The sequence below is a fragment of the Neoarius graeffei genome, chromosome 8, assembly GCF_027579695.1.
Source record: "Neoarius graeffei isolate fNeoGra1 chromosome 8, fNeoGra1.pri, whole genome shotgun sequence".
Classification (NCBI taxonomy): domain Eukaryota; kingdom Metazoa; phylum Chordata; class Actinopteri; order Siluriformes; family Ariidae; genus Neoarius; species Neoarius graeffei.
This window is the reverse complement of record NC_083576.1, coordinates 2,318,611-2,344,508: the sequence shown is the minus strand read 5'-3', so window position 1 is coordinate 2,344,508 and position 25,898 is coordinate 2,318,611. Positions and strand designations below refer to the sequence as shown.

The 25,898-nt window shown below is 42.5% G+C and overlaps 1 protein-coding gene across 1 annotated transcript; it reads right to left on the bottom strand.

Moving 5' to 3' along the window:
* Window positions 1-13,939: 13,939 nt before the first annotated feature.
* Window positions 13,940-25,578, bottom strand: LOC132890393 (alcohol dehydrogenase class-3-like). Its single transcript, XM_060927213.1, has 11 exons — window positions 25,427-25,578; window positions 25,267-25,313; window positions 25,016-25,117; window positions 24,724-24,874; window positions 24,499-24,586; window positions 21,529-21,532; window positions 19,613-19,813; window positions 19,194-19,454; window positions 18,831-18,963; window positions 14,685-14,814; window positions 13,940-14,258 (listed from the first exon to the last, which is right to left on the bottom strand). The coding sequence occupies exons 2-11, from the start codon at window positions 25,282-25,284 to the stop codon at window positions 14,234-14,236; spliced, it is 1,113 nt and encodes a 370-aa protein (XP_060783196.1). The 5' UTR covers window positions 25,285-25,313; window positions 25,427-25,578; the 3' UTR covers window positions 13,940-14,233.
* Window positions 25,579-25,898: the final 320 nt, after the last annotated feature.

The following is a 25,898-nucleotide window of genomic DNA, read 5'->3' as shown; positions in this document are numbered from 1 at the left end:
CGTAATTCGTAATTATTCTCCTTCCGGGTTTGCGGTGTTTACAGATCCCAGCGCGCTCGCGGGGCGTGTGTGGGCATGTGAGGACACGCCTCCTCACCAATCAGTGCACAGGGGAGTGTCTGCTCACGCCCCCAACCTCACTCGGCACGGTTTGGCTCGCTTCAGCCCCACTCCAAAACGGTGCGAGTTTTAGGGGCTAAGCAGGGCTGAAACGAGCTGAGTCGTGCTGGTTTTTGGTAGTCGAAACGCGAGCCGTGTCGGGCTGAAGCGAGCTGAAGTGAGCTGAAAAAGGGTAGTGGAAAAGGGCCATAAGGGCTGTCGCCGCCTGTGCTATGATGGTTTCAGATGCAGAGAAATTGGTTTTGTCTCACCCACTGATCTTGCACTCGTCACATCAAGTTAAACAGGTATTGCAAAATTTGCAGACTCAACATATGACTGCACAGCGACGCTCCGGATATGAAACCATTCTCCTTTCTACTGATAATCTCGAAATTCGAGCCGCATCCTCTAATACTGTAGGTCACGCTCTCGCACGCCTTCTTAACTCTCAGGACGACACCTTAGAGGACACTGATCATGATTGTCTATCTGAAATCTTGCATACTACCAGTATCAGGCCTGATCTTTCCTCCAGCCCTCTGGAGACTGGGGAAGTAATCTTTGTTGATGGCTCTTGTTCTAAACCTTCAGATAATGTTTTCCTCTGTGGCTATTCTGTGTGTTCCCTGCCTGACATTGTACACGAGGCCTATGCTCTCCCGTTCTCTTCCGCTCAGGCAGCCGAATTGTATGCACTAATGCGTGCCTGTATTTTGTTTCAGGGCAAGGACGTCACCATCTACACAGACTCTCGTTATGCCTTTGGGGTGGCTCATGATTTTGGGAAGATTTGGCAGTCACGGGGCTTCCACGCAGCAGATGGGAAGCCCATTTCACACTCAACCTTAGTACAAAATCTTATTGATTCTTGTCATCTCCCTAGGTCACTCGCTATAGTCAAGACTAAAGCGCATGCCTCGGGAAACACCCCTGAACGCATGGGTAACTCTCTTGCTGATCGTATGGCAAAATTTGCTGCTGCTTCTGGTGTCATGTTTCCTGGTCTAGACTCTTCATCATGTAATACATCTTGTCTTGCTAGTAGTTTGATCCCAGATTTAGACCTTATCTCTTTACAGGCTTCAGCTTCTCCAAATGATTCTGCCTTTTGGCAGCTACAAGATGCTTATGTCGCCTCTGATGGCCTATGGTACAGCCAAGATGGCCGTCTTTGCCTTCCATCACATTGCCTTCCTTTCCTTGTGCGTGAATTTCATGGCGTAACACACCGTGCACGAAGGGGGGTAAAGGGGGACATGAACAAACTTTTCTGTATAGCTAATCTAAACAGTTTGGTGGATTCAATTCTCGAGAGATGCCTTATCTGCGCACAGAACAATCACTCCAAAGCAGTCGCGAAACACGAGTGTTTACCCATACCGACATCTCCATTCTTAGAATGGCAAATTGACTTCACACACATGCCTCCCTGTGGGCCGTTTAAATATCTCTTGGTGATTGTGGACAAATTTTCTAAATGGGTAGAAGCCTTTCCGTGTTCTAGAGAGAATGCAAAGGTAGTGACTCGTACGTTGGCAAAAGAAATAATACCTCGTTATGGGGTTCCAGATGCCATAGACTCAGACAAAGGTACCCCTTTCGCCTCAAAGGTCACACAAGATCTGTGTAAGTATCTTTCACTAAACTGGTGCTTTCACATTCCATACCATCCTCAATCTTCTGGTATCGTAGAGCGTACTAATCGAACATTGAAAGACAAACTAACTAAGGCTATGCAGACCACGGGTTCCAGAAATTGGGTAGACCTATTGCCAGCCACACTGGCTGAAATTCGCATGACATCGAAGCCTAGTCTCGGCGGCTATTCCCCCTACGAGATCATTTTTGGGCGACCGTTCCCTGTCCCCTGGAGAAAAGGGACTCCGGCTCTGGGTACCTCTGATTTGAAGACACATATGGATGAGTATTCTGCAGCCCTTATCGATAAATTGCATGAAATTTGTACTAAGGTCAATAGTACAATATCACTTCCACCATCGGCAAACACACACCCCTTCCAAGTGGGAGATAAGGTGCTGGTGCAATTTTTTAAACGATTTGGACAATTGGGAAAACCTCGATATAGTGAGCCTGCAGAAATAGTCGCCATTACTCGTACTGCTGTTTTAACTGACCTTTTTCCACAGTGGATTCATGCCACCCGACTGAAGAAGGCTCCATAATAAAGTTGTGTTACAATAATCAGTTGCTATTAACGCTTTTTGTGTCCCTATCTAGTCTCTTTCTCTCTCTCTCTCTTTCTCTCTCCCTTTCTCTGTGCTATAGAATTGACCTGTGTGCAAACGCTGACTGAGTTGTGCAGCCCGGCTGACTGAGAATCCGTTACGTCTCCGTTACGCCCGTGAGACGTTGTGAACAAAGGGGGGGGAAGAGATCTTGCGCCCAGTCTGGAATTTGAACCGTTTGGAACCGTGGAACCGAACCACCTCACTACAATCCATGATGGTCCACATCGCGGGTCTCGTGACATCACTGCTCGGGGCAGGGCTACCTGCCCGAGTCTTCAGGATCACTTCCTTGCTCGGGGCAGGGTTACCCGCCCGAGCATTCGTGTCTGCTTCATCTCTGCTTGGGGCAGGGTTACCCGCCCGAGCCTTCGTGGCTGCTGCATCTCTGCTCAGGGCAGGGTTACCCGCCCGAGCCTTCGTGACCATTCTCCTATTGCTCGGAGCAGGGTTACCCGCTGGAGCTGGACCTCGAGACAACATCTTCTGGCAATTTGCTAACTGGACTGCACGGGCTCACACAAATGAAAGTTGTTATGTATGTCATTTGATGCCATCCTCCACTATTATTACACGCCCACCTTTGCCGTTATGCTCTGAAGCTTTATATTATGCTTGGGGGCCAAAAGGCCAACCTTCTAAATTTTGGGGCCCTTTCTGTAATTACTCTCCTCACCCTTCTGTGGTAGCAAAGTTAAACCAGACTTCTTCAGTACATGGCACAAATACCCCCGACATTATATTACAAGATTCTATTCTCACTACTCTAAAAGTAGATATGCCTTCTAATTTCACTTTCCCTCATTGTTTCAGAAGGAATTACTCTCAAAAAAGTAACATTTATTTAGGACACATTCCTAAGTCTCAATGTAAGCAGATATATGATCAGAACTCCGTCACCTCTCCATGTCCTCACTGGATCCCGAATTCATGTCGATGTAACCCTCCGCTAACTGATTGTACACTCAACAGTATCGGATATATCAAAAATACATGTAGGGCTCATCCTAATTGCGTTCCACCACACCCTAATAATTATCCTGGTGTTAAATTGGCATTAAACTGGTACTGGTACTGCGGTAATAGTAATCTCCTTATTTCGTTTCCCACCAACTGGTCAGGCATTTGCGCTCCCATACAACTCAAAAACGCTATCACTGCTATCCATCCTTTCTCTGCTCATCGCCCAAAACGAGATGTTATTCATAATTTTCCACCCCTGGAACATCATCTTACTACTAGGTGGCACAGGTTTTGGACATCAATGTTTCCTCATTTTGGTGTAGCTGATCTATGGAAGAATGTAGAATTAACACATTATCGCTTGGCCAGCTTTGTTAATGAAACCATTAAAGCTGTCGATGGTATTAGAACAGAATTAACCTCTCTGCGTCTAATGACTACTCAAAATCGTATGGCCCTTGATATTTTGTTAGCAGAAAAGGGGGGTGTTTGTGCTATGATCGGAGACAGCTGTTGCACTTTTATTCCTACTCATGATAACCCGGATGGTGAAATAGGTGCAGCCGTACATCAAATGAGACAGATTGCTCAACAATTAGAACATGATGAACATGGGGATACGGCAGGGTGGGTGTGGTTTTCTGGACTGTTTGGTAATTGGTCTAGTTGGTCTGCTATTTTTTCTATGTGCATCCCTGTAGTGGTGATTGTTCTTTTGTTTATTTTTCTGGGACCTTGCATTTTGAGATGCTTGATGGACAGAATGCATAAGATGATTTATAGTCTTACCCGCAAACCTCTGCATAGAGAGAATAATGTATATTATCGTCCTGCTAGGGTGTAACACTAATCTTAATCATAATCTTACTTACTTACATGTTTACTTAAAGTCTAAAGTTAATACTGTGATTAGTATTAAAGGGGGGGATTGTTGGGTCAAAATTTATTATATGTAGATTATGATCAGAATATGAATCAGAATCAGTAGGTTAAATCAGGATATATGTAGGTATATGTAAGTTTAGTGAAATAGTGATTCTTAGCTTATTCTGTGTTAAAATTTAGTTTGAAATGACCTTAGGTCCGGCTGGACATTGTTTGGGAACATTTTGTTTATGAATGTGTATTTTGGAACAGAGACGTGTCTGAAGGTCTGTTTTAGTGTCAGATCGACTCATACCACACTCAAAAATAGTAGAATTAAAGTTCATGATTATGCTTATTCATTCAGTTGAATCTTAGGTCATGGCTTCATAAAGGCTATGAAATACACTGAAATATATTGAAATATACTATGGTAATGATTAATGTTAGTTTTATAGATCCCGTAATTAATGAATACATTCCGTGATTAATGTTAGTTTCATAGTTCTAGATTAGTTTCATAATGACATTATAATTATAATTAAGATCTTATGATTCTAAGGATTTTTAGTTTAAGAGCATTAACCTAATTTAGTTATAAGTTTAATCCTGTTAGTGGTTTAATTGTTCTCTCTCTCTCAGACATATTCTTAAGTTGTTAAGAAGGTTAAGTTGTTCTTATTTTTTATGTTTATTCTCTTATAACATTCCTTATTAAGAACTGATTGTTATTTGTTATTTTACTTATGTTGATGGAATCAAGATAATCAAGATGTAATTTACTGACTGGCCACACATTCATGTATTAAGAATCATTCATGTTAATTATTAAGAATTATTCAGATGATCCTTTCTGTGCAAACTTTGTGTGCCTTTGACCTTCTACAGTATCTATGTTTAACATTCCACACTATTCCGAGAATCAGACATAATATTAATTATAAGCCAAAACTCTGATATCTATCTGTACCTTACTGTCAGCAAAAATATGTTATTATATTATTATGATTGATTCAAGATCATTACACACTTCTACATAGACACACACACATAGACACACACACACACACACACGAAGACAAAACATAAACACAGCAACACTATAAGACATTCCCACAAATGTTTTCATTCGGACGAAGCGAGCGAATAAACTGGCATGTGAACAACCCACACGTGTTCTCCTGTCCGTTTCTGAGCGATTCGTCTCCTTGTCTCCTTGTCTACTTCGGGCCCGAAGGGAAGGCATTCACGAAGGAATCCAGGGTCTCTTTCTGGGTGAACCCAACACAAAGTACATTTACTTGAGTTCTGTACTTAAGTACACTTTTTGAGTATCTGTACTTTACTTGAGTATTAATTTTTTTTGGCAACTTATGACTTTAACTTCACTACATTTGAAAGACAAATATCGTACTTTTCACTCCACTACATTTCTATCAAGGTCCTCATTACGCGTTACTATGAAGCAGATTTGAAAGTGTGTGTTTATTTTCTTTTCTTTTCTAAAATGTGATGGTTTTTTCCCAGGTGACACTGAAACAGACAATCAGTAATCACTCGGGTCACATCACGTCCATAGACTGGATAAAATCAAGTTCAACGATTTCTCAGCAGCGTTATTTAACACAATCCGTTGATGGCAGAATGGAAGGAGGCGGTTCTTCTGGGGAATGCACGCACCCATGGCCCATGAACCCATGTTTCAGTTTTCTGAAAGGATTAAAGATTCATCTTTAATTCATCTTTAATTTGTTTGCTTTGTTTGCCGAAAACAAACCACATCACGGCCTCCAAAAACTTGCCGTCCAACCTGCGGAAGCATATCGAGGGATGTAAGTGTTTTATTCCAAGAGAAAGCTTGCAATGAAGTTGTCTGTGCTTTTAGAGCTAGCAGTAACATTGCAATAGCTGTGCAGTCTGGTTAGTCAAATGATTTTCTATGGATTTGCCCGCCAAGTTGCCATAGCCTTGTTCACGGTTAATGTTTACACATGGCTAGTTAACTTGGACACTGTTAGTTAGCATGTAAAAACGGAGTTACACTAACATGAATAATGTTAACTTATCTGTATCTGAAGTGCTTTCAGAAATGTTTTAGCATAATCTTGCCAAATAAACAGAATGTAGAAATCTTTCTTTTCTAGTAGTGTTAGCTACCCAATATGATTTTGAGTTTGAAAAGAGTTTGCTAGCATGTCAGGTGGAGCTTCACTGACCAGCTAGCTTAATGTTAAACCATCATGACGGCACAACGTGTTCATTTTGTGAATTCACATTTCTGTCTTTGGGAACGGCGTTAGGTTTTGTAAGCGTTGTGGCAATAATACAACAATGCGTTGACAGAAAATGTACTTTTAATACTTAAGTATTTTTAAAAGCAACAGTGCAAAAAATTGAAAACTGAATTTGAGGAGAAAATGACTTAATACTCATGAAATGATCTTGCTGCATGGACAGATATTTTTACTTGATAAGACGTCTTAGAATAAGTTGGTTGCAATCTAGAACTAGGCTTAATAATCTCAGAATTGGTGTCTTGTATTCTTCTAATAGGAAATGCTAGATCAGTTCAACTATTTTCAAGATATTTTTACTTGCTAAGATATCATTTTTTGCAGTGAAGTACTTCAGTACTTTAACTTAAGTAAAAATTTGACTGGACAACTTTCACTTGTATCAGAGTAACATCTGACCAGTGGGATCTGTACTTTGACTTAAGTAATGAAGTTGGGTTCTTTGTCCAGCTCTGAATTAATGTAATGTAATATATACTGTCTCTTTCCTTTCATACAGTAGTGTTGTCTAAACCAGTCATGTAATGCTTCATCACCCATTTACGTCACCCTGTTATACACTGATAACTTAGCTTCATCAAGCACATCATCATTATCCAATCTCAGAGCTACAGGTACAACACACTCTTGAATGTGAATATATCCTCATGTTTTTCCTACAATAAATTAAGAAACATCTCTGAGAGCAGCTGTGTCCGTGTCAGTGACTGTTTGCTCCCGGATCGATCCGTGAGGCAGAATCTCGTAGCCAGCAGAGGTCTACATTCAAGTCAGTTTATTTGTATAGCGCTTTTAACAATAAACATTGTCACAAAGCAGCTTTACAGAATTTGAACAACTGAAAGCATGAGCTAATTTTATCCCTAATCTATCCCCAATGATGAAGCCTGTGGCAACGGTGGCGAGGAAAAACTCCCTCAGACAACAAGAGGAAGAAACCTCGAGAGGAACCAGACTCAAAAGGGAACCCATCCTCATTTGGGCAACAACAGACAGCCTGACTATAACATTAACAGTTTTAACATGAAGTCAGTTTCGTTGATGTTATAAACTCTTCATTGATGGAAACTTGAGTGTAAAACTGTTCATGACAACTGCAGTCCTAAAGTTAGCAAGCCAACTGTAGTCCTCAGCCATAAAAGCATTACTGTAAGAGTCCAGAGCGTCCTCCATTATCCCACAATGGGGAAATTTCCTGTTTGCAGCAGCACAGTGGATGGCAGCAGAAGAGGAACATATCAAGTCACACGAGTAAATATATATATATAACGCACGCACACATAGATTAAAAAAAGAAGAAAGAAAAAATATACCTAAGATAAATACTAAATTAGAGGAATTATGAAGTAAATGAAACACACTTATTGCACATATCAGGTGGTCATAATTGCAAAAGAAAAAACAGAAAAAAAAAACAATGCAACAACTATTGACAGACATCCAGATGTGAGTCTACTGTGAGCAGTGCTGGTTGTACAGTCTAACAGCTGCAGGAAGGAATGATCTGCGGTAATGATCCTTCACATACTTAGGGTGGAGCAACCTCCTGATAAAGGAGTTCTGCAGTCCAGTGAGTAAGTCCTGTAGGGGGTGGGAGCCATTCTCCATCATAGATGACAGCTTAGCCATTATCCTTATCCCACCCACTACCTCCACTGGCTCTAGGGGGCATCCCAGCACAAAGTTGGCCCTCCTGATCAGTTTGTCCAGTCTCTTCCTGTCAGCTGTGGAGATGCTGCTCTCCCAGCAAACCATGCCATGAAAGATGGCTGACGCCACCACAGTGTCAAAAAAGGTCTTCAGGAGTGCCCCTTACACTCCAAAAGACCTGCGTCTCCACAGCAGATACTACAGCCTGCTCTGACCTTGCTATTGCTGCTGTGTTCCAGGGAGCGGCTAAGTTATTAGGGGCAGAGCAATGCAGCATTAATTGCCATCAGTGTATCTGAATTACAGTTTTTCTCAATTGCTAAAACACTAAACCCTATTGTCTGAACCAAATGCTCAGTTGCCTGAACCCACTGATTGAATCAATCACTCTTTTGGCAAAACCATAAGCACTTTTCACCTGTTTAGACACAACTTGCCAACACATTTTCATTGTGATGCACCCGTGCTGCATAATGGTGAGCACAGGTGACAAAAGTCAAACACAGTTAAAGCACAGGTGTCACCACTTGAACACAACAACTCAAAATTGATCACACATTTGGCTAATGATGTGAGGGAACATGTAAGCCAGTTCAGAGAGCACTGGTTTGTGAGGCCCTACAATGGATAGAAATCTGAGAGGAAGAGTTTGTGTGAGAGGAGGTCGAGGTGGTCAGCGAAGATAAAGAACAGTAATATCTGATGAAATCAGAGCTACTGTGATTGACCATGTTCTTGTCCATGGTATGAGCATGAGGGAGGCTGGAGAAAGGGTACAACCAAACATCAGTAGAGTCACTGTGTCCACCATAATCCGAAGATTTAGAGAAGAGAACAGGTAATTACCTTTTGACATTATAGTACAGTATGTAAAGGTTGACAGCAATTACTGTATGACATACTGTACCACAGTACACTTTAAGTAAATATATGTTTCAGTACATCACTGTACCAATGTACTGTAATTGAGGGTTGGTCTAACTGTTTGTAGGCCTAGTATTCCATGTATAGTTTTTGTAACTGCATGTTCTTTTTGTAGAATTGAAAGACTGCCACATGGGGGTGGGAGGACAGGTATGTTCTCCCCACACCAAGAGACCCTAATTGTTGATATGGTCTGTAAGAACAACGCCGTTAAACTGAGTGAAATTGAGCAGAAGATCATTGAGGACCATGTAAATTGAGGGCATCAACAGTGTCAGCCTCTCTACTGTTGATCGTGTCCTCAAGCGCAACAGACTGCGCATGAAACCGCTGTACAGAGTGCCCTTTGATCGCAACTCCGACAGAGTCAAAGAGCAAAGATTCCAGTATGTACAGGTTGGTATATATCCAGACATATTCAATGTTGATTACTGCAAGTAGTGATTTATTGTAGTGGCCTAAATCACTTTTTCTGTATCACTTACAAAACTATATTTCTACGGAGGGTTTTTCAACTGGATGCAATGGAAAGACCCCATGAATACATCTACATGGATGAAGCTGGGTTTACAGTTTCTCGATTGCTAAGACACATTTCTTGAAAGCTGCTCTCCTTTTCTCTAAACTGTCAGCACAAAACCCAAATTTCAAGCTACATTCATGTCCTGAGCATTGTGTTTTCTATTTTTCTATGTAGTTTTTAGTGACTGCTCAGTTTTGATTGACTCGGGGCACGATTTGACAACATAGTTCAGTTTTGAGCACAGATTGAACTGTTTTGAGGTGAAAGTTTGGTTTTGCAAGAAGAGTCTGAGGTTTTGTGAATGTAGCTTGAAAATTGGATTTTGTGCTCACAGTTTAGAGAAAAGGAGAGCAGCTTTCAAGAAATGTGTCTTAGCAATCGAGAAAAACTGTAACACAGCTTCAAATCATGTGATGCCAGGGCCAACAAAACATTTGCCTGTATTCCTACAAAGAAAAAAAAATACACATTTTTGAGCATTGCTATGCAGCATTTGGAATTTTGATTGCTTCTCCATAAGCACAAGCATGGCATTTCTTGGTTCTACATCAAAAATTGGAACCTGTGTGTGTGTGTGTGGTATTAGGAACATGGTCGAGTGTCAGCTCTGGACAGAGAGGAGGCAGGCTTAACCGTCAGATAACATGTGATGAGTCTCACCTGTATTGGATTACTGGCAATTTATTTGTCTTTTTTGTGTTTTCAGAGAGAAGCCTATGAGAGAGAGAGTTGAGTTGCACAGAGCCGTGTGTGAGGTGAAATCAAATCACTGAAAAGTGCAAAATATAACACGCCTTTGAGTTGTCACAAGCCTGCCTCCCGTTTCCTCGTTTCCCCTGAACCATGAGAGTGTTACACTGGTGCCAAAACACAGAACTTGGGGAAGGAGCACCATCATGAAGTCATCACCTTTCGCTGAGATGAGCAAGAGCACACAGCAGCTCCATGGCATTTCCCCATGTCACGTTCAGAAAGATGGGTCCTGCAGGATGACCCCAAAGCACTCTTGGAGCATTTTGAATGCACCATGGAAGTGTGTGCTTGGCCACACTTGCACTGTGCAGTCCACTCTTGTCAGAGGAAGCCCAGCTCACAGCCCAATAGCTCCCTGTCTCCAACCTGCTAGAGTACTGACTGCACCCTGGAATGCTCAAGGAGCTTGGCCACAAGTTTGCCTTTGAGCTTGCCTTTGCCCAACAGCTGCTGGCTGAGGGGTGCAACTTTGATGTCTTCAATCAAGTGGTTGGTGCAGTTCATCACTCAGTTGCCAGAAGGGACAGTAGAGTGGTTCTAATGCCACCATCCAGCACTGCTGGAAAAGGTGGTCCATCTTGTGGAAAACCATGTGGCAGCATTTCCGGGGGTAGGTGAGCTCCCCACCCCTTCTCTCTCTCTCTCACTCTTGTCCTTCCCATTTCTCCCCATCATCCCCAGGTTCCTGGATAATGGAAACAGGTGCCAATTCCCCCCAAACCAGCTCCCCAAATCCATATCACTCCCTGTCTTCCTTCACCCTCTTGTCCTTCCATTCCAATGTCTCTACTAACTCTATCTGTCTCTACACAGGTGGAAGCAACTGTGCCTACCAAGACCAGGCAAAGCTCAGGCAGGTCTGAAAGAAAGAAAGCACAACTTATTCATCACACACTTGTGAAATTTCCTCTCTGCCTTTAACCCATCTGAAGCAGTGAACACACACATGCACATACACGTGAGCAATGAGCACACACACATACCCAGAGCAGTGGGCAGCCATGCTAACAGCACCCGGGGAGCAGAAAGTCAAGCAGTTCCAGGATCAGTGTTCCCTCATGGAATTTGGGATACTGATCCGGTATACAATGGAGTACACATCAAGCCTTGGTGGACTCAGGGTGTAGCCAGAACACAGTCCATCAAAGCCTGATTCAGTGCAGGGCATTGGGGAAATGCACAATTGATGAAGGTGAGGTGTGTATACGGGGATATTCATATATCTGCTTGGTGAGTTCCCCTTAGAGCAGTCACTTTTGATCATCTCATCTCATTATCTCTAGCCGCTTTATCCTGTTCTACAGGGTCGCAGGCAAGCTGGAGCCTATCCCAGCTGACTACGGGCGAAAGGCGGGGTACACCCTGGACAAGTCGCCAGGTCATCACAGGGCTGACACATAGACACAGACAACCATTCACACTCACATTCACACCTACGCTCAATTTAGAGTCACCAGTTAACCTAACCTGCATGTCTTTGGACTGTGGGGGAAACCGGAGCACCCGGAGGAAACCCACGCGGACACGGGGAGAACATGCAAACTCCACACAGAAAGGCCCTCGCCGGCCCCGGGGCTCGAACCCGGACCTTCTTGCTGTGAGGCGACAGTGCTAACCACTACACCACCGTGCCGCCCACTTTTGATCAAGTAAAAGTAATTTATGGTAAATTCAAAAGCCTAATGATGTGCTAACTTGACAATGTCTTGCAGTTATTAAGGATAGGTTATATCAAGTGACACAGGAAGAGATGACCCAATTGTTGGTACCCAAGAGCCATAGGGAACCCCTGTTCCTTGCAGCTCATCATAATCCCATGGCTGGGAATGTGGGGCAGGATAAAACACAAAAACATTTCATGGATCGTTTCTATTGGCCAGACATTCATGGCAATATTCACAGGTGGTGTGCGGCATGTCATGAATGTCAGCTGGTGAATCCTCCAGCCACCCCCAAAAGTGCCACTGCATCCTCCTCCATTAATCAAGGTCCCCTTCAAAAGAATTGGTATGGACCTCGTCAGGCCATTAGACTGAACTGCACAAGGGCATCATTTTCTGTTAGTTTTCGCAGACTATGCAACACAATACAAGCAAGCCATGCCTCTGTGCAACATCTCCATTGTGGAGGCACTCGTCTGCATTATTTCTCGGGTTGGGATTCTGAAAGAAATCCTAACTGATCAAGGCACAACCTTTATGTCATGTACACTTCGCAAACTGTATGAATTGTTGTGGATTAAATTGATTCATATCAGTGTTTACTATCCACAGACAAACAGGCTGAGCAGTTTAATCAAATGCTTAAAAACATGATGCGTTATTTTGTGCACAATGATGTGTGGGCTTGGGATAAATGACTCATCCCCTATTATTTGTAGTATGAGAGGTTCGTCAAGGCTCCACAGGGTTTTCCACCATTTGAATTACTGTATGGGCGCAATCCTCATGGTGTCTTAGATGACATTAGAGAAAATTGAGAGGAACAGTATTCTAACAGCAAAAAGTGTGGTCAAATTCACCCTGGTCCCCCATGGAGACTGCCTCTTGCCATCCCAGAGAGCACAGGTTGCCGGAGGAATTCTCTAATCTGTTTTTCCCTCTACCCAGCCAAACAAACCTCATAGAGCACCACATTGAGACTCCTCCAGGTCTGGTTGTATGCAGCCGCCCATACTGATTACCTAAACACAAGAAAAATGTGGTTTGGGAGGAGCTCAATGCTATGCTCAACAAGGGGGTAATTGAGAAGTCTCACAGCAATTGGAGCAACGTGGTGGTCATGGTGGCAAAGACCAACAGGTTGGGCTATTTTTGTGTGGACTTTAGGGAACTCAGTGCAATGTCTAGATTTGATGCATATCCGATGCCTTGCACTGATGAACTGCTCAATCAGTTAGGTGCAGCTCGCTTTTATTCGACACTGGAGTTATCCAAGGGGTATTAGCAGATTCCCTTGACTCCAATATCCTGAGAAAAATGTTCTTTTCCACTCCATTTGGGTTATACCCATTTGTCACCCTTCCAGTTAGGTTTCGTCCCAGGTGATGGAGAGGGAAGAGCATCCTATGCTTTGCAAGCTCTCGACTGACATCACACCACACTTCTAACTTCATTTCTAAATGGTTGAACAATTAAATCATTTCAAAAATCCCTGAAAATCTCATCTCATCATCTCTAGCTGCTTTATCCTGTTCTACAGGGTCGCAGGCAAGCTGGAGCCTATCCCAGCTGACTACGGGTGAAAGGACACCCTGGACAAGTCGCCAGGTCATCACAGGGCTGACACATAGACACAGACAACCATTCACACTCACATTCACACCTACGCTCAATTTAGAGTCACCAGTTAACCTAACCTGCATGTCTTTGGACTGTGGGGGAAACCGGAGCACCCGGAGGAAACCCACGCGGACACGGGGAGAACATGCAAACTCCATACAGAAAGGCCCTCACCGGCCACGGGGCTCGAACCCGGACCTTCTTGCTGTGAGGCGACAGCGCTAACCACTACACCACCGTGCCACCTTTCCCTAAAAATTCTGCATAAAATTCAAAATTACTCTCTATGGTTTGTTTGTTTTCCTTTTATTTATTTATCCCATGACCTCTTTTCATTGGACATTACACTTCCTGTTGCTGATAAGGTGTATTTGGACTACATTTCAATTTCTTTATGTTTTATTATCATTTTTTTTAATAAATCACAGCATTAACACATGAACACAAACACACAGACACATCTTCTGTCCTGAGTTTCCGTCTTCATCACGGTGTTTCCTTTAAACTTTACAGAAGGACCAGCAGCTCTGAGGCCCACTGAGTAATCAGTCTGTTGTCATGGTGATTGATGTAGTTGTCATGGTGACTGATTATGTCTTCATGGTTAAAGAATTGAGATTCGAGGTTCACGGCTCACATTTTTATCACCGACCGAACACTGAGAAAGAGAGAAGAGATGGAGAGAGAAAAGCAGTCAGTGGTAAGTTGGATAAGTGACTTCTTTATATTCAGCTTTCATTTTTTTTATAAAGTGTGTCATCATTCTGTGCTCATTTTAATTATAACACATTTAATCAGATTTGATCAGCGAACGACTTTCAGTCAGTCATTCAGTCAAACTGAACTAAAAAGTAAAGAATGTAAATAAGTAACCGAATGTAACTAGTAGGTTGTTAGAAAGATTAGTCACAGAGAAAATATGGAAAGAGAAGAGAAAGAGAGAGACAAAAATAAATGAAAGTGGGATAAATTCCACAACTTTATACTTGATAAATGTTTATCAACTCATTTAAAGTAATGTACTGTAGAATTATAAATAATGAAAACAGTTCTATTGATCATATTATGGTCATGTGACTCAGACCTTTCCCCACTGGTCATCAGTTTGAAGACGTGATTAATCTCCACCAGAGAGGACGTGTATGTCCCCTCATCCAGCAAAAGACAGATGTAGTCGTGCACCAGTTTGGTTACAAGAGTCACACTCCTCAATCCTGTTCAGAAAAACACACCCCTTAATGATTTCATATCTCTGTAAATTCTGTAAATTACATGAAAACCTACAGACTACAGTGGCAGCGGACTACAGGACATCATTTAACAACCAAAACTACCTCAGTATTGCTGAAAATTACATAAAAATGCACATTTCTTGCATTAATGAACATTACTACCTCCGCCAACTTTGTTGAAGGAGGTTATGTTTTCACCCGTTTGCTTGTTTGTTTGAAACAGTCACTCGCTCATTCACTCACTATCCGTTTTGAGTCAGTTGACACGTCAGACGTGTGTATGACTAGCAGTCTTCAGCAGAGCTCTCCATTCAGCACGGTCTTGAGTTGCCTCCTCTGCGATATTCCATAGCTTCAAATCGGCACAGACAGATTCTTTCCAGCTTTTTCAAGGTCAGCCATGGTTGTTCAATCCTTCAACTTCCAGGGTAGTACATCTGTTGATCCAAGAATTACTACGTTGGACGTGTCCAAACCAATGGAGATGATTGCATCTGAGGACAGTGTCGAGGCGACGGAGGTTCAGCATCCGCAGAAGACGTGCTACTTTGTACTCCTCTTTTGACGTTGCACATCCATAAAAGCATGGCTCTTTCATTACACTCAAGCTGTTTTTGGTCATCTCTTCAGAGTGCCCAACATTCAGAACCGTATAACATGGTGCTACGCACACAACTGCTGCTGTATAGTTGACCACGGGTATGAAGTGAGACAGCTCTGCAGGTTAACAATGGCAGCAGCTCTCTAAACTTTCCCCAAGCAGAACGAGTTCTGATAATCGTTGCCAGTTCACAACCACCTCCTGGGCAGATACCATCACCAAGGTATATGAAGCTATTGACGACCTCTAGTTTGCTACCTGCCAACATTACCTCACTGCATGTCTTGCATCAATCGGCCGAGCTCCTCCAAGACAACGCTGACACTTGTAATCTGGGTTTTCAACTAACCTCCCCTGCACACCAGAACATCTTTTGTGTACCCACATTTTGCAACCACTACAGAAAATTGAATTCTGGCCAACCCCTTTTCTGCACACACCACAAGGATATTTTCCAGAGATTCTCAGTGTGTTTAGGTCATTACCAGAGATCATGACTTTGGTCTTCCCCATGTTGACTTTCAGGCCCTTTTCCTCACGACCAACCTTCCAGTGGTTCAGCTTCTCAAGTAGTTCATCCAGGGATTCTGCGATTATGACCAGGTCATCAGCATAAAGCATCTCCCAAGGACAACCAACCTGAAACTCTCTCTTGATAAGGCCTCTAACACAATTATAAACAACAGGGGGCTCAAAACAGATCCTTGATGGACCCCAACCTTCACCGAGTGAATTGTTGACCCGCATCTGACTCTTTGCACCACTGTACATGGCTTGTACCAGTTTGACAATCCATTCAGGCACCCCAATGACCCACATCACCCACCACAGCACTCTTCGGGGGACCCTATCAAATGCCTTTTCAAGGTCTACAAATGGTAAGTACAAATGTTTTTGCTTGGTCAAATACTTTTCTTGTAGCTGTCTGAGGATGAAAATAGCATCAGTGGTACCTTGTCCTGGGCAAAACCCAAACTGCATTTCATCAATGTTGACATAACCTCTGATGTTTTTCTCCACCACTCTCTCAATGATCTTAAGTACCTGTTCTGTAAGCTTCAGGCCTCTGTAGTTGCCTCGAATCAATGCATCACCTTTACCTTTAAACAAACTAAGGATTATGCTTTCGTCCCAGTCTGTAGCGATCTTTTCCTCTCTCACAATAGCATTGGCCAAATCCGCAACAACTTGGCAACACACCTCAAGGGATGCACTCAACATTTTGACAACAATGCCAGAAGGACCAGCTGCTTTGCCCATTTTCATTTTCTTCAGTGTATCGAGACCATTTTGTGAGTGACATTACATGGTGGTCCAGCGACAGGATCTACTGGGGGAAGGTTTTGAGTCCAAGGAAATTTGATATTAAGTAGCCGTTAATAGTGTTGTTTCCAGGCCTTCTTTTTTAGCATGCTCATCAAATGCCATGTTGCCATCATCATCAAGAATACATTTCTCACCTACTACATCTTGGTTATCTCTGTGCATTTGTTTTGCCACATGGTAGATGCTGTCTGTGCCTGAATCTATGCCAGCAAAGGTGATTTCTCTTGGCAAAATAAACTGCAGTTCTAGCCCGGCATTTAGCTGCCAGGTAATCCTCTTTGCTACCCCCATTCTTCCAGGCTTTCCACAGCTTGCGAAATCAAATTTCGTATTGATTATAAAATACTACTATTAACCTATAAAGCACTGAATTGTCTCACACCACAGTACCTGAGTGAACTTCTGGTCCTCTATGACCCACCACACCTACTTAGATCAAAAGGTGCAGGCTATTTGTTAGTACCTCATATGGTGAAGGCAACAGCAGGGAGCAGAGACTTTTTCTTACAAAGCCCCACAGTTATGGAACAGCCTTCCAAGTAGTTTTCTGGACTCAGACACAGTCTCAGTGTTTAAGTCTCGGCTGAAAACAGATCTGTTTAGTCAAGCCTTGTGTTAATGGTGTTTATGAGGTAAAGGAGTAGATCTGGAGGATCCTCAGACAGAGTGTTTTGGTAAACTGGGATGTATGGATGCTGTCAGTCCCCACTCGCTTGCTCACTCGAGTTTGTTGACGGTGTAGTGGCTGCTGCTTTATGTCCCGGGGCTCCCTCATGCCTGTGTTACCTTCTGGCTCTCCCCTTTTAGTTATGCTGTCATAGTTAGTCTCACCGGAGTCCCTGCTTGCATCTGAACCATTAGGTGACACTGACCAAGCCTAACAACCTGTGTTTTTTTTTTTCTCTCTCTCTCTTTCTCTCTGTATCTTTTGAGTTACAGGTCAATCCTGAGACACCAGTGTTGCTGAACCTCTCCTGTTCCTCGGACCTGCCTGATCCATCCTGATGCCCTACTTCTGGCTGGAGTCTCATCCCATCGCTCCTGTGGAGGACGGCCCCCATATGGACAGTCTAAAGTCGCACTTAGAAGATGCTCTGGACTCTTACAGTTTTGCTCCAATGGTTTAGAACTACAATCATCACAATAACTTTAGGACTGCAGTTGTCATGAACAGTTTTACACTCAAGTCTCCATCAATGAACAGTTTATAACTTCAACAAAACAGACTTCCTGTTAAACTATAAAGTGTTTCCTGGTTACACAGTTATAAAAGTGAGTTACTGATAATCACACTATCTCTTATCACCCAGATGAGGATGGGTTCCCTTAGGAGTCTGGTTCCTCTAAAGGTTTCTTCCTCATGTTGTCTCAGGGAGTTTTTCCTCAACACCGTCACATCAGGCTTGTTCATCAGAGATAAATAAACTTATTAGGGATAAAATTAGCTCATCTGTTTAAAGTCTTTCATTTTCTGTAAAGCTGCTTTGAGACAACGTCTGTTGTTACAAGCGTGATCCAAATAAACTTGACTTTGCTCGTCTGTTTCCAAAGTAACTCAAAAAGTAGGGAAAGGATTTTGATGATATTTTGAGGAAAGGTAAGTCATGGACCAAGGAACAATTGGTTAGATTTTGATACAAATCTGGACATGTATGTAAACATCTGGATATTCTAATATGGCTTGGTGGAGGTATGCACTCTTCCGAGTGCCCTTCTAGTTAGCATGTCAATGTGCAGAACAGTGGTCTGCCAGTGAAGTTCTAGATTGCCGTCTGGAATTGGACATACCTGTGTGAGACACTTATGTTCTAGCACAGTGTTTTTGTATGTATTTATTACTACTATCTCGATGTTGAGATCTGTGTTTTGGAATAAACAATAATCAAGATAAGCACTTTTAGAGTTTTTCATGAAATCTTAATGTAACTAAATATCTGATTAATCATATAATTAATCACAGAGAGTGCACAATTAACTGTATTTAAGAAAATTAACCAATTAATAGCCTTAGACAGTGTTTTGGACGGTTTGATTCAGAGAATTGCTTCATGATTAATCAGTCATCTCTTACCACCAAAGATAAGTCCCTTACACATTCGTTCATACACACGGTCCTCAGGTGACTGCAAGATCAGGTTGTTTTCAGTCCATCCCACAGCCACACAGGTTCCACAGGGAGTCTTGCAGCTCTCAAATGCTGCCCTCTAGTGGAGACAAAGTAAATTTATTCATCCAAGTCTGAATCTGCACAGTCTCACTTGTCATAGTGACACCATTTACACATAAACAGCTTCGTAAAAGAGCGTCAGTCAAATAAAAATGTGAACTTTATTATCATCTGAAGCACATCTAATGTGCAGTCTCTGCCTTCAGAAGAGTTACTGCAGATCAGTCACAGTGAAGCTGATGTTTCATGACTCAACCTCAAACCCACCATAAGTGTGACGTTCCCCACACACTCGAAGCTGTAGTCCACTCCTCCACTCGTCATCTCCATCAGCACCTCCTGAATGGGTTTGCTGTGATCGTTAGGGTTCACAAAGTCAGTGACACCGAACCTCTTGGCAACTTCATATTTCTCCGCGTTGATGTCGATGCCGATGATCCTGGCAGCTCCAGCAGATTTACAGCCCATCACCGTGGCGAGACCGACGGCTCCCAAACCGAACACGGCACAGACAGAACCATGCTCCACCTGCAGAGGCGGGGAGGAACAACCACAGAAGAAGAAGAAGGAAAGAAAGAAAGAAAGAAAAGGAAAATTTAAATAAGAAAAATAAAAGTAGGAACAGGAAAGAAAAAGTAACATGAGTAACGATCATGTTAGTCAAACTTGTTGGAACACACACACACTTTGCCCGTGTTTAGTGCTGCGATTCCACAGCCGAGGAAACAGACTTTATCCAGCGGTGCATCTCGGTGAATCCTTGTGACATTGTGTTCAGGAACAACGGTGTATTCAGACAAAGTGCTCACACCTTCAAACTGATACACCTGCTGACCCTTACAGGTGAAACGACTCGTACCATCAGCTAACACACCCTGCTGAGTCTTCTCCATGAGAGAGAGTTAAAAGTCAGTACTGTGAGTTTTGGGGTCAAAATTAGAAATGTTATAATAAAAATTACAATAAATATAGGGCGGCACGGTGGCGTAGTGGTTAGCGCTGTCGCCTCACAGCAAGAAGGTCCGGGTTCGAGCCCCGTGGCCGGCGAGGGCCTTTCTGTGTGGAGTTTGCATGTTCTCCCCGTGTCCGCGTGGGTTTCCTCCGGGTGCTCCGGTTTCCCCCACAGTCCAAAGACATGCAGGTTAGGTTAACTGGTGACTCTAAATTGAGCGTAGGTGTGAATGTGAGTGTGAATGGTTGTCTGTGTCTATGTGTCAGCCCTGTGATGACCTGGCGACTTGTCCAGGGTGAACCCCGCCTTTCACCCGTAGTCAGCTGGGATAGGATCCAGCTTGCCTGCGACCCTGTAGAACAGGATAAAGCGGCTACAGATAATGAGATGAGACAATAAATATAGCTGGCAGTGATCTGCAGGGGCCAAGAACATGTTGCAGATTGCATCACCAATAACGATGGCTAGTTCCTTCTGCAGTTCTGTAATCAGCCGATCCTTCAACAGCAGCACAATGCATCAAATCACACAGATACAAATCAAGAGCTTCAGTTAATGATCACAATGTTCAAACATCAGAATGGGAAAATGTGCGACTTTCTTTCACTGTGGTATGGGTGTTGGTTTGATCCAGATGGACTGGTTTGAGTATTTCAGAAGCTGCTGATCTCCTGGGGTTTTCACACACAACAGTCTCTAGAGTTTACACAGAATGGTGCAGAAAACAAAAAACACTGAGTGAGTGAGCGACAGTTCTGTGGGTGGAAACAAACGCCTTGTTGATAAGAGAGGGTCAGAGGGAAATGGACAGATTGGTTCGAGCTTTTTTGCCAGGAAGGATATAGTAACTCATAACAACTCTTTACAACCGTGGTGAGCAGAAAAGCATCTCAGCATGCAACAGCAGAAGAACACATTGGGTTCCACTCCTGCAGCCAAGAACAGGGATCTGAGAACCAACAACAAGTTCCTGTTAAAGTGGCCGGTGAGTGTACTGCTCAAATTTCATGACAGTAACTCCATGCCAACACTGATGTGTGTGTTGCAAAATGATTTGCCAATGGTGAGCATTTTTATTTGGAAATCCACTCACAGATGCAGTATACCAAATAATCTGCAAGATTAAATTTGCAGTTCCGGAGAAACAATTATTTGAATTTAACCCTGACCACACCCAAATCTGACACATGGCCTCAGCATTTAGTCCTGAGTAAGACTTTTGGTTTTGTGCAGATTCTTCTAAAATTTCAAGTTATAGCACACTGAATAAAGTTCCACCATTCAAGAACTGATTAGCATGTGGTGGCCATGATGTTTACAGCATACCACATCTCAACATGTTTTTGAACATTACTGCAGATCTTTTACTGAAGCAATTTACTGACATTTTTATATCTGATTCAAAAGCTAAAACAGTTGATAATACTGAATCAGATGTGAATCGAGATCATAAGGGTGACTGCTGTGTTGTACTCCATTACCTAAGCAGCCATCAACCTCAGCTGGTCAGAACAACAGGCCAGGGTCTTACCGGTACCAGTGGCTGAGTTTATATGCAGATTAATAATGTGCCAATAACCTGACTGGGAGCGCAACTGGGGAAAATAAATACATAAACAAACAAACAAACAAAGCTCTTCATGTAAACACCTCACTCACTATGTTTACATGCAAAGATTTTCACCAATCGGGATGAATTCATTCCAGTTGCAGACTTTTCCAGTTTTTGTTTGGTTATATTTCTGCTGCAAACATATTAATTGTACAAATAACTTCAAATAAAGGTTTCAATGTTCCTCAAGAAAAAAAGCATAGCAAATTTCATCTTCATCTGTTGGCCAGTTTTGATGAAATTTGGAGCATGGTCACAAGGTATCCTAATGACTACATAGTGTAAAGGTTGTAGAAATCAAACTTTGCATTTAGAATAAAGAGCTCTCACAATACCGGAGTGAACTTCTGCTCCTCTATGACCCGCCACGCCTACTTAGATCAAAAGGTGCAGGCTATCTGCTGGTACCTCGTATAGTGAAGACTGCATCAGGGGGCGGAGCCTTTTCTTACAAAGCCCCACAGTTATGGAACAGCCTTCCAAGTAATGTTCGGGAATCAGACACAGTCTCAGCGTTTAAGTCTCGGCTGAAAACAGATCTGTTTAGTCAAGCCTTGTGTTAATGGTGTTTATGAGGTAAAGGTGTAGATCTGGAGGATCCTCAGACAGAGTGTTTTGGTACCTGGGATGTATGGATGCTGTCAGTCCCCACTCGCTAGAAGTGAGTTATTGATAATCACACTATCTGTTATCACCCAAATGAGGCTGGGTTCCCTTTAGAGTCTGCTTCCTTTCAAGGTTTCTTCCTCGTGTCGTCTCAGGCAGTTTTACCTCACCACCGTTACCTCAGGCTTGTTCATCAGAGATAAATAAATTTATTAGGGATAAAATTAGCTCATCTGTTTAAAGTCTTTAATTTTCTGCAAAGCTGCTTTGCGACAATGTCTGTTGTTAAAAGTGTGATACAAATAAACTTGACTTGGCTTAGTACAGACAGTGGCCTAAAATTTCATTGATCTGTAGTAGCCAAGTGGTTTGAGCCCGGAACCTTCTTGCTGTGAGGCAACAGTGCTAACCACTGCACCACCATGCCACCCAGGTGGGTAAGTGTCATTTCATATGGCAGAGTAGTGGGTAGGATATAGGACCGAACTACCAAATTTGGTGTTGATAGTTCAATGATAACCCTGTCTTATAGCTGCCTTAGTAAATGAAGCGCTACCATGCAATGATGGATTGTATGTAGCAGGCATATTGTTCACAAATATCAGTTTGTTTTTGATAATTATTGAGTCAGACTTTGCTGAGTAATGTGATCCCACAATTTTGAAAGTACATCAAAATTCCTAAAGCAAGTTCTCAGAAGTGTGTTTTGCATCTTAAACAAATTAAACAAACTGGAACTGTCTCGTGGTGAGGCGCTGAATGGGCCAAAAGGCAAATTTTTATGGTATAATGAAATAAAACACTGGAAACACATTTTACTGTACACGTTCTTTTTATGTGCAAAAACATTGATCAAGTTGAATGGGATTGCCCATTCCTTCGAGGAACCAAACTTTTAATAGCTCAATGTTAACTCCAGGCAAACACATCCTGAAATCTGATTGGCCAATAATGCCCATTTTTTTTAGGCAATCAGGTTATTGTCAAACATCCACTTACAGATTAGCATAGAGCTGAGGTGTACCAAATTTCAGCTACAACCCAGATTCCAAAAAGGTTGAAACGCTGTATAAAATGTAAATAAAAACAGAATACAATGATTTGCAAATCATCTCATCTCATTATCTCTAGCCGCTTTATCCTGTTCTACAGGGTCGCGGGCGAGCTGGAGCCTATCCCAGCTGACTACGGGCGAAAGGCGGGGTTCACCCTGGACAAGTTGCCAGGTCATCACAGGGCTGACACATAGACACAGACAACCATTCACACTCACATTCACACCTACGCTCAATTTAGAGTCACCAGTTAACCTAACCTGCATGTCTTTGGACTGTGGGGGAAACCGGAGCACCCGGAGGAAACCCACGCGGACACGGGGAGAACATGCAAACTCCACACAGAAAGGCCCTCGCAATTTGCAAATCATTTTAAACCTATATTTAACTGAATACAATACAAAGATAAGCTATTTAATGTTCAAACTTTATAGTTTTTGTAAATATACACTCATTCTGAATTTGATGTCTGCAACACATTCCAAAAAAGTTGGGACAGGAACAACAAAAGACTGGGAAAGTTGTGGAATGCTCACAAAACAGTCCGCAGGTTCACTGGTAACAGGTGAGAGTATCGTGAATGGCTATGAAAGGGCATCTTCCAAAGGCTCAGTCGTTCACAAGCAGGGATGGGGTGATGTTCACTACTTTGTGAAAAACTGTGAGAGGCAAATAGTCCAGCAGTTGAAGAACAATGATTCTCAACGTACAACTACAAGGAATTTAGGGATTTTACCATCAAATTCAAAATGAGTGTATATTTACAAAAACAATAAAGTTGTATCAGTTTGAACATTAATTATCGTCTTTGTATTGTCTTCTTTTTTATTTGTGTTTTACATAGCGTCCCTCTTTTTTTGGGGGGCGGGGAATCAGGGTTGTAGATTAGACCCAATTTTGTGAAGATAGGAGAAAAATCTTAGGACAAGTTCTCAAAAGTAGGTGTTGCATATTATGCAAATTAGTTTGAAAATTAAGTGGGTGGAGCTAAATTGTTCTTGAGGCTATTTTGTTTGGGAGGGTCAAAGGAATAATCTCTTGCCTGAGTAGAGGGAGGGATTAGTACCTACTCACCACATTACATGTCTGTAGCACTTACAGTTTTTCTGTGCAATCAGAAGAAGAAGAAGAAAATCCTAACGAAAATATGATTGTTTCTAAGTACTATGTCATTTTCCCCATAATAATGAGCTTGGCTCAGTTGCTTGAATGAAAAAATATAATGCAGAAATAAGAAAAGATGAGAGTATTAACACTAGAAAAGACAGCATCATGTTGATCAGGGATTTTAAGGGGGGGGGGGGTAAAAAAAATCACAAGGAAAGAAAAGAAACCCAGCGTTCTCACCGGTTGATTAAGCTGTGGTTTGTCTTTTGGCTCAGACAGTAGTCACACTCTCTGCACTCAGACAGGAAGAGAATGATCACTTTATCACCTGGAGGAAAGAGAAGAAGAAAAAACAAATGAGTAAAAATAGAAGGACAGGGAAAGTAAACAATGATGAAAGTAGAACGAGTAGTGGGGTCTGCATGGTTGTGTGTGTGTGTGCCTGGATGTGTTTATTGTACGTACCTGGCTGCACAGTGGTCACCCCCGGGCCGACACTCTCCACCACCCCGGCACCTTCATGACCCACAATGAGGGGAAACGACTGAGTCTTCACTCCTGTCTCACAATCACGCAAATATAACCAGTCTGTGTGACACACACTGCTCACCACTATCTGCAACACCACAGACACACACACATACACACACACACACAGCTTCAAACATCTTTAAAGAGTCAAAGCTGTAGCAAGTTTTTATTTAAAAAAAAAAAAGAGAGAACAAATCTCCTGTTGGTCCTGAGGATAATTACAGACCTTAATTCTCACTTCATGTTCTTTAGGTGGAGAAACTTCCACTTCTTCAACAGCGAGAGACTTTCCAGGTTCCCACACCACAGCCGCTTTACACCTGATCACCTAAAATAACACAGATTCAGTCGTCTGGTTGTTGTAAGACTGTATTCATGGTACAAGAATCTTTCTTTGCTCAGATCAGATCTAAGAGTGTATTTCATATCATAAGGCATATTAAACCACAGAAGAACAAATATTAAATCAGTTCCTACCTTATTCTCAGTCCCCATTTCAACAATAATCAGATATTCAGTTAGTCCTTCAAAAAGCAACACACACACACACACACACACACACCTTATTGCACATTCAGTATAAACTAAAAGCATGCCCCAGTTAGTGTGCAGTTCTTTTATTATTATCATCCCTTACTTTTAGTAGTGCAGCGTTTGAAGTTACAGAGATGCCCAATATAACATTACTTGTGCTGAAGTGTGTGCTGAAGCGCCTGTTGAAATGTGTTCTCGGGGTTGTTGTGGTACATATTTATAGTCCTGGAACTCTTGCAGAATGGGCTTTTCCTGTGTTCTGTCTTTCTCACAGAGTCATAAACCCAACCCTGCCACTTGCTGCACACTCCTTAACACCTACATGCAATGAGCCGGTGCTGCAGGTGCTCTAGCCCCCGCCCCTTTTCTGTTTGCTGTCCAAAGTGCCCTTTTCATAGGGACTGTTTTTTTTTTAATATTTGTAAAAGATAAGTTAGCGCCAACATCAATATTCTCTACAATTTGACAATAATATATGAAATTATGGATTTATAAAATAACGTTTTTCTATGTAAATGCGGGCATCAATCCGTGACGTCATGCATTCAGTGCGCCTCTGTGCAGAAAGCGCCTGC

Excerpts from the sequence above, each read along its gene's own strand:
- LOC132890393 (XM_060927213.1), bottom strand. Across the intron at positions 18,964-19,193 it reads TGGGGAACGTCACACTTATG|AGGGCAGCATTTGAGAGCTG; the intron begins GTGGGTTTGAGG and ends TGTCTCCACTAG. Across the intron at positions 14,259-14,684 it reads CTGATGACCAGTGGGGAAAG|TGTTCGGTCGGTGATAAAAA; the intron begins GTCTGAGTCACA and ends TCTCTTTCTCAG.